Source organism: Cavia porcellus, unplaced genomic scaffold (genome assembly GCF_034190915.1).
Source record: "Cavia porcellus strain 051 isolate PalLab524CR breed Dunkin Hartley unplaced genomic scaffold, mCavPor4.1 scaffold_23, whole genome shotgun sequence".
Classification (NCBI taxonomy): domain Eukaryota; kingdom Metazoa; phylum Chordata; class Mammalia; order Rodentia; family Caviidae; genus Cavia; species Cavia porcellus.
Window position 1 is genome coordinate 41,363,890 of NW_026947506.1, and position 8,619 is coordinate 41,372,508.

At 56.9% G+C, this 8,619-nt stretch overlaps 1 protein-coding gene across 5 annotated transcripts in view; it reads left to right on the top strand.

The window, feature by feature from the left end:
- Cux1 (cut like homeobox 1) overlaps positions 1-8,103 on the top strand; it is a 360,722-nt gene extending 352,619 nt beyond the window's left edge. For all 5 annotated transcript variants that reach the window (XM_063234268.1, XM_063234267.1, XM_063234266.1 and 2 more), the window contains 9 exons: positions 750-877; positions 1,352-1,406; positions 1,908-2,020; positions 4,404-4,520; positions 5,768-5,851; positions 6,307-6,363; positions 6,666-6,746; positions 7,046-7,110; positions 7,297-8,103. In XM_063234268.1, the coding sequence (XP_063090338.1) occupies positions 750-877; positions 1,352-1,406; positions 1,908-2,020; positions 4,404-4,520; positions 5,768-5,851; positions 6,307-6,363; positions 6,666-6,746; positions 7,046-7,110; positions 7,297-7,366 (770 nt within the window). In that variant the 3' untranslated portion in view covers positions 7,367-8,103. The remainder of the gene's footprint in view (positions 1-749; positions 878-1,351; positions 1,407-1,907; positions 2,021-4,403; positions 4,521-5,767; positions 5,852-6,306; positions 6,364-6,665; positions 6,747-7,045; positions 7,111-7,296) is intronic.
- The last annotated feature ends 516 nt before the right edge of the window (positions 8,104-8,619 follow it).

An 8,619-nucleotide genomic window follows, 5' to 3' on the forward strand; every position in this document is an offset into this window, starting at 1 on the left:
GCTCACCCTGACCAAAGATGGCTGTGGCCATTTTACAGAGGATCAGAGAGGGTGGTCCAGCTACCCAGATTCAGTGGAGTGGAGCCAAACTCCACTCTTTGGCCCACCTGGCTGCCACACAGCTGAGTGACTGTGGCCACTGGTGGCACCACAAACCCAGCCTTGACAACCTTCCCACCCTGCCCACCCTGCTGAAGAACAAGAAAGTCCAGACAGTCTGAATTTGCCCGGTTGCTAAGACAGCTGCTGGCTCCTGGATGGGGAGAGAGGGCAGGGCTGTGGGTCAGGGGGTCCCAGGGGCCGTCGTCTCCTCCTTTGTATCTGGTGCCTCTTTCAGGGAGGGACCCCCTCCCTCTGCACTCCCACTGCATGTCTCCACCTTCCTCATCCCCTCCTACCCCCAGATACCCTGGTCATTATCTCAGAGTGTCAGCGCTGGGAGAAACCTGGGGCTCACTGGGAGAAATGGGGCTCCTTGCCCAGTTTACAGAGACAAAACAAAGCCCAGGGAGGGGAGGGGCCCTCGGAGTCACCCAGACAGTCTTGGAGAGCCAGGGTGCTCCTGCTTCTCCTTCCATTCACTGGGGATTTCAGGATCGGAGGGTGCTCGGCACTGGAGACCCCACTGCTCGGTGCCTAACAGTGGCCTTTTAGGCCCTTTAACAGGGGCACCCCTGCTTGGGATGGGGCTGGAGGGCACCAAGGGTCCCATCAGGCTCCTCTGATGCCGCGTCTCCCTCTGGTCGCAGGGCGTTGCGCGGAGCTACAGGTCCACGTCACCGAGGCCATGGCCACAACCACGGAGCAGAGGGAGCTGATCGCCCGGCTGGAGCAGGACCTCAGCACCATCCAGTCCATCCAGCGGCCGGACGCCGAGGTGAGCCCCGCTGTTCCCTCCCTACCTCCCAGTGTCTGTGCAGCCTCCCAGATTGACTCCCACTTTCCAGGCAGCAAGGGCAGCAGCTGTTCCCCAAGCCTAGGGGCTGCTCCCACATTTTCCACTTTCCCTGCTTACCCCATGTAGTTGACCATTTCCAGCTGGCGACACCGACTCCAGGGATCCCTCCGACTGGCACATTATGCCCTGTCCCCAGGCACAGGTGTGTCCCTTGCCCTGGGACTCTGAGCAAAAGCACAGCCAGGATCACATCCCGGATCTCAAGGGCAAGGCCCCAAGACCAGAGGGGTCTGGGCTGACTGAGAGGTGCTGCTGGCCATGCCTCTGGGCTCATGCTGGCCCGGCCTTGTCTGCTTTGGGGTCCTGACGCAGGCTCCTCCTTCGGCCAGGCCCACCACCTGCTCCCTGCCCTCCCTGAAGGGTGACGCAGTGCCCCTTTCCTCTCACCGGCAGGGCGCTGCTGAAAAGATCCCGGAGCCCATCAAGGAGGCGACGGCCCTGTTCTATGGTAAGCAAGGAATGGGGAGCGGGGGGCCCCAGATCCCAAAGAATGTGAACAGGGCCCCACCCCCACAGTGCAGCAGCGGCCTTACAACACAGCAGGCTTACCCCACTGACCCCTAACCCTGCCGGTGGCCCAGCAGTGGAGGGGAAGCAGCCTCTGTGGGTGCTGAGGCTAGAGCCCAAGGCTGCTGAGCCAGGGCATGCGGGGAACCTCTCAAGTCCCTCTGGGTTCCTTTTGCTTCAGCAAGGCCCAGGCCCTGTCTGATGGATTCAGGGGCCTCAATCCAAGCACAGATCAGCAATGGGAAAGGGAGCTCTGGGGTCCCTGGGCCTCATTCTTAGCTCTCAGCCCTCTCTGCCTGTCCCTTCGGCTTCCCCAACCTGCACCAGCCTCTGCCTCATAGCCTTGGGACAGGGATCCCTCAGCACTGGGCCATGCTCCCTGGTGCTTCCCACTGGGCTCCACGCACCCTGTCATCCCTCACTACTCTTCGGTACCTCCTAGGACCAGTGGCACCAGCCAGTGGCTCCCTCCCTGAGGGCCAGGTCGATTCGCTGCTCTCCATCATCTCCAGCCAGCGGGAGCGCTTCCGGGCCCGGAATCAGGAGCTAGAGGCCGTGAGTGACGTCCCTCTGTCCCTCTGTCCACTATATGCCTTAGACATGAGAACACAGAAGGGAAAGACACAGGCTTGGGGGATAAAACTATCACAGCCCCTAAACTACTATGGGGTTAGAATTACTGTGTGCAGTCAGAGAAGGCTTCCTGGAGGAGGCCATGCCATGGTGGGGCTTGAAAGAAGCAAGTACTCAAGGACACAGGACTGACCACAGGGTGCAGAGAGAAGGCACAAGACGCAAGACAGAGCTGCAGGTGGGCTCCCCCCTGCCAAGCTGGGACACCCGTGAAGGCTTGATGCATGGGAGTGTTGCTGTAAGAGTGGAGGCTCTCAGGGATCCAGTGCAGGACAGACGGCTGGCTGGGAGTAGGTGAGCTGCACGGGTTCAGGAGAGCAAGGAGCCCCAAAAGTGCGCTGCTGCCACGGGCCCAGCCAGTCCCTTCCAGAAGGGGCATAAGGAGGGGGCCTGCCCACATGCCCGGGGAGCCTGACCAACGATCAGTGGGAACAGAACTGGACAGCCCACAGGCCAGGCCTGTGCCATGGCAGGGTGGGTGGGACCCAAGCTCCGGAGCAAGCTGCTCTACAGGAGGGGCCGCGAGGCCTGGGGACTGGGGACACTGTGCTGTGGAATACTCTGCAGCCCATTCTGGAAGGGCTATCAGAGGAGGAAAAAGTATGTGTAGTGTCCCAGCTTTTGTTTTCCAAACCTAATCTTTGTCCAAGTCCTTTTTAAACTTTGTGCTAAAACAGGCTAACAGAAGACAAAACACACCAGATACAGGGTGGTCCATGCGCACTGTCCAGCCACCGCCACCCCCCACCCCTGAGCCTTCCCCTGAGGAAACCCCGCCCATGAACAGGGACTCCCCACCTCCCTTCTCCCCCGCCCGCGGGAACCGCTGTTCCACTTCTTTGTCTCTGCCTTGACTGAACTGGGAGCGCAGGTGACTGCGCTGTATAGGAGGTGTCCTTTGGTGACTGGTTCATCTCACTTAGCATCATGTCCTCTGGTTTGTCCAGGTCGTAACAGGGTCAGAGATCCTTCCTCTTAGAGGCTAAATATCAGTCCACTGCAGGTGAACGTCACTATCTTTTTTAGTACTGGGGACTGAACCCAAGCCTTCCCACTGAGCTACATCCCCAGCCCTTTGTTTTGAAGGAGGGTCTCGCTAAATTGCTGAGTTCCCCAAACTGGGCTCTGACTTATGGTCTTCCTGCCTCTGCCGCCCAGAGTGCTGGGATTCTGGGTTTACACCACCACACACAGCCATCCACATTTTGTTTATCCATTCATGTATCAGATCCTGGCGTGGCTTCTAGGTTTAAGCGATTGTGAATAATGCCAGGTGTACAAATATTCTTTCAAGACCTTGTCTTTCTGCTCCTGCCGATATATTCGAGAAGTGGAGTTGCCAGATCATATGGTAATTCTTTGTTTGATTCTTCAAGGAACTGCCATACTGCCTTCTACCTTTTTGTACTGCTTCAGTTCTGAGTGGCATTAGGGGAAAGTTCCTTCAAACATCTGAATGATTCCATTTCACCTTCCCTTACACTGCAAACCCTAAAACCATGCAGAGTCTGATTCCATTCATATGAAATACCCAGAACAGGCAAAGCCTGGAGACGGGAAAGAGACAAGTGGTTGCCAGGAGAGGGTGGGGGAGCAATGGGGAGTGACTGCTAACAGGTTTGGGGCTTCTTATTGGGGTGATGTGTTGGAGTTAAATAGTGGGCATGGGCACACCCATGTAATCCCAGCTATCTAGGAGGCTGAGGCAGGAGGATGGCAAATTCAAGCCCAGCCTGAGCAACTCAACAATTCAGAGAGACCCTGTTTCAAAATTTAAAGGGCGGGGGAGATAGATCTATAGCTCAGTGTGAAGGCCTTGGGTTCAATTCCCAGTACCATAAAAAGTAATTAATTGAATTAAAAATGACTACAAATATGGCTCAATAGTAAGCACTTGCCTCAATAGTAGAGTACATGCACAAGACTTTGGGTTCAATCCATAGGACTGGGAAGCAAAAAAAACCACTGTGAATACACTAAAGATGACTGCACTGTACACTTCAGGATGTGACCTTTGTGTTATATGAATAATGTCTCAATAATAATTTTTAGGGAAGCCGGAGCTGCAATTCTGTGAAAGTATTTGCCTACTGTGTGCCAGGCTCTGCAAAATAATAATAATCGTTAGCAGGTTAATAACATCCAAAACAAACTTTGAAGAAGCCCTGTAGGAGAGCTGCCTGGGGCAGGGGAAGAGATAGTTCTCCCAATTCTGGCAGGTCCACATGCAGGCAAAGGCAGAGGGGACCAGGGAGAGGCCAGCAGTACCCAGCCTTGTGCCCATGTGCCCACCTCCCGCCCACAGGAGAGCCGCCTGGCCCAGCACACCATCCAGGCCCTGCAGGGCGAGCTGGACAGCCTTCGAGCAGACAACATCAAGCTCTTTGAGAAGATCAAGTTCCTGCAGAGCTACCCTGGCCGGGTGAGCACCAACCCAGCACAGGGGCGAGGGAGAGACTGCAGGGTCAGAGGCAGTGATCTGCTGCCAGTGCTGGGCCTGGAGCCCCATCCCTGCTTCCGCTCCTCAGAGTGGAACCCTATAAAAATATTTTTACCAAAGTCAGCCAGGAGGTGCCAAGTCACAGCAAGAGGCAGGGGCCACCCCAGGGGCCACCAGCCTGAACAGCTGCCCTGTGAAGTAGAGGTGATCCAGTAGTCCACCCCAGAATCTGTGCCCTGTTTCCCATGCTGTCCCTAGCTTCTAAGTCCCTGGCCTTCCCAGGGACCAGTATGTGCATGGAAACCATTCCGTGATTGAGGGGAGACCTCGTGGGTGGTAAAGAGTGAGCTAAGACCCTTGTGGCCCCTGGGCCTCCTGGGATCCCAGCCCTGCATCCCAGCCTTGTATCCCACCATTGGCGCTGGAGCACTGTTGGCCACCAGAGGGCGCCCGGACTCCGCAAACTAGCGCTGTTTTGGTATTTATTACTATTTTTTAAAAAAAAATTTTAAAAAATTAAAAAAAAAATAAGGAGGCTGGGGGTTTAGCTCAGTGGCATAAGCGCCTGCCTTGCAAGCAGGCAGTCGTGAGTTCGATCCCTGGTACCGATAAAAAGGAAAAAGACAAAAACAAAAACATAAGGTCTCACGCTGTAGCTTAGGATGGTCTTGAGCTCACTATATAGTCCAGGCTGGGCCTTGAACTCTTGGCAATCCACCTGCCTCAGTCTCCTCTGAGTGCTGAGATCACAGGCATGTGCTGCCTTGCCCAGCTGCTCTTGTTAACTTGGTGAAGGTCTCTCCCCAGTGCCTGCCTCCACCCGAACCCCTGCCCACCCACAATCCTGTCTATACAGGAGGCTGAGGCAGGAGAATCATTTGTGTCCAAAAGTTTCAGGCCAGCCTGGACAACACAGTGAGATTTCAACTCAAAAACAAAAAAGAACAGACCCCATCTCAGCTGGCTTGTACCTTCCAGCCCAGCTGGGCCTTAGTTCCTTGGAGGTGCCCAGAGGTGAGGTGGGCCTGGCCCTGAGCAAAGAACTCTGGCCCTGAGCCATGCCCCTGTGACACTAGTCACCAGCCATACCGCCGCCCCGTCCCACCTTCGCGTTGCAGATGAGAAAACTGTGTCTGTGCTGTGGTTCTGTCTCCTGCCTTCCCTTAGACCCTGGCCCTTCCCATTTCACCTCAAGCAAATGAGTCCCTCCCCCTCCTTCCCCTGCACAGGGCGGCAGCAGTGACGACACAGAGCTGCGGTATTCGTCCCAGTATGAGGAGCGCCTGGACCCCTTCTCATCCTTCAGCAAGCGGGTTCGAGAGCCCAGCCTCCAGGCCGGGAGGGGACGGTCACAGGCTGTGTAGACACTGTGTGGACCTGCCCACTTCCAGCTCACCTGTGAGGCCGGCAGATGGGCAGGGCAGACAGCGCCGTAAAGATACACAGTGCCATGGGGGCCCTGGGCCTCCCCAAGAACACTGGTGTCCGTGTCAAACTGAGGGCACCGCAGGGGACACCAGGGTGTGCTTTGGGGACAGTAGACTAGCACAGGGGTCTAGCACCCAGTGTCAAATGGCCAGCAGTGAACTTTGCCCTACTCTGTCCGAGTAGATGGGGCGGGGAGCTCTCAAGTGTCACACACTGGCACTGAACTCGAGGAGTTCCTGGGGGGTCCCAGCCTCTGCAGGAAGAGCAGCCTGTACATGGGCAGTGCCCCTGTCTGCATGGGCTTTTTGGGGTCCTTTCTTCATTGTCCCCCTCCCCACAGGAGCGGCAGAGGAAATACCTGAGCCTGAGCCCGTGGGACAAGGCCACACTCAGCATGGTGGGTTCCTGCCCCTGAGCCTACCCAGGACAGACCAGAGCTTCCTCTCTGGAACCTGGGCATCTGCCCCTTAGCCACTCCTGGAGAAGCCCCAGGGACCACTCGGTGCTTCCCATTCCCTGCCAAGAGTGACCTGAACAAGGTCTCTCCCCTCCCAGCGGCTCTGGAGGAGTTTTCTCTGCAGGTTCTGGGATGGAGCTGCAAGAGGCGCCCTTTCTTAGCCATCTTACAGCCCGGTGCCAGGCCTGTCAGGCCTCCTAGGCCTTGGGCCCCACCCCCACCCTACACTTGTTTGTTCCCAGGGCCGTCTGGTTCTCTCCAACAAGGTGGCTCGCACCATCAGCTTCTTCTACATGCTCTTCCTGCACTGCCTGGTGTTCCTGGTGAGTGGCCACCCGGGGTATCACCCCACTGCCCCGCTCCACCCAGCAACACCCTCAGCCCTGGGCCATGGCTCTCCCTTGCAAGGGCTTCAACCTGCCCTGAGGACAAGGAGGTGTCCCTTGGCTGGGACACAGCCTGGTCACTCTGGGGAAGTGGCCTGGCTGTCCCGAGGTGCACAGGGGCATGGTCACAAGCTGAGGCCAAGAAGGGGCCTGGCAATGCCTCTGGGTCCACCGTGGGGGAGTTGGCAGCAGACCAGGCCATGTGCAGCCAGTTCACAGTGTCCCTGTTCTACCAGGTGCTCTACAAGCTGGCCTGGAGCGAGAGCATGGAGAGGGACTGCACTGCCACCTGTGCCAAGAAGTGAGGATCCCCAGCCCTACAACCCCAAGCCAAGCCCCCCCCCGCACCCTCTGCAACCTCAGGCTCCCCAATATGATCCCTGTTCCACCCTCATGCCAGTGTACCCCAGCACCAGCCTCCCTCCCCCACCCCAGCCCCATGACCCCTCTTTACCCTTAGCCTCAGCAACAGTTTCTGTGTCCCCAGGTTCGCTGATCATCTGCACAAGTTCCATGAGAATGACAACGGGGCAGGGGCTGGTGACTTGTGGCAGTGACCCTGGAGGCCTCCCCACGACAGTCATGGCTGTGTTCCCCACCCCTGCTTGAGCAACTGCTTCTAAAGACTTTTCCAGAACCCACCCCCACGTGGAAACTGTCCTCATCCTCAGCCCAACAGCCACCAGAGGTCCTGGGCCCCTTGGAAGAATGTCACCACCACATCAGGCCCCGTAAGTCCAGACAGCCCCAGGGCCCAGCCAGGCTGAACCATCGCCCTGGTCTTAGGCTGGGGACCTAGCCTGGACTCTACCCACAGCCAGACCTCTAGCCCTGGTGGCAGTGGGCCCTGGCTGTGACACCACTGATCCTGGCAGCACTGGGGCATTGGATACCCCACACCCCAAAAGCAAGGTGTCCCTTCCTTCCAGGCCAGCAGGCTTTGCATTGAGTCCATTGTACCTGCCTTGGTCATCAGTCCCACCCTGAGAGCATGGGTTAGGCAAGACCTAATCTGCTCACTGCCACCACAGGGGAGCCCCCAGAATGGGACAGTTTCTAGCACCCCTCCCTGTTCTTGTCACATCATTTCTGCTTTCTTCTTTAGCAAGGTCTGGTTTCTAGATGAGGAAGCATTTCAGTCCTGGAGCCTTCAGTTCCAAGGACAGGTCCAAGGCAGGCCTGGGCCATCCTGGTGTGGCCACCTCTTTAGGCCAGGCCAGGTCTTCCTAAATTAGATTTGTGCTTGCACGTTCAGCTTTGCAAATTCAGAATAAATAAACCACAGTTACAGCCACACTAGTGTCCCGTGCTCTGTGACCCCTAAACTCTGGAACATGGGGGTCTGGAGGCCAGGGAACTGGGTTGGCCCGGTGATTTGGGGCATGGCCCTGGCATACATCTCTCCCATCTTCCTATCTCCAAGATTTCTGTGAGCGCATCCAGAGCTTGGCCAAAAGCCAAGCCTGCACTAGCTGACTCTTAAGCAGGCAGGCAACCCCATCGGAAGGGGAAACCTGTTCCCTTCTTCAAACATAATGCGACTGGCTGTGGCTGGGAACATGACATGTTTCAGCAGATCCATGTCAGTGCCTTCCCTTTTTGTACCCTCCAAAGCTGTGTCTGTGTCCTGCCCTTTTCCCTGTGCCAAGCACACATCCACCAAGGCCCTGGTGGCAGCCTTGCTTGGGGACTGCATGAGGCCACTGATTCTGGGCTACCACAGCCCAACCCAGTCCATTCTTTTAGGCTATAGTTGGCACCATCCCCCATCACAGTGTCCCACGAGGCTGTCTGCAAATCTGCTTGGCCC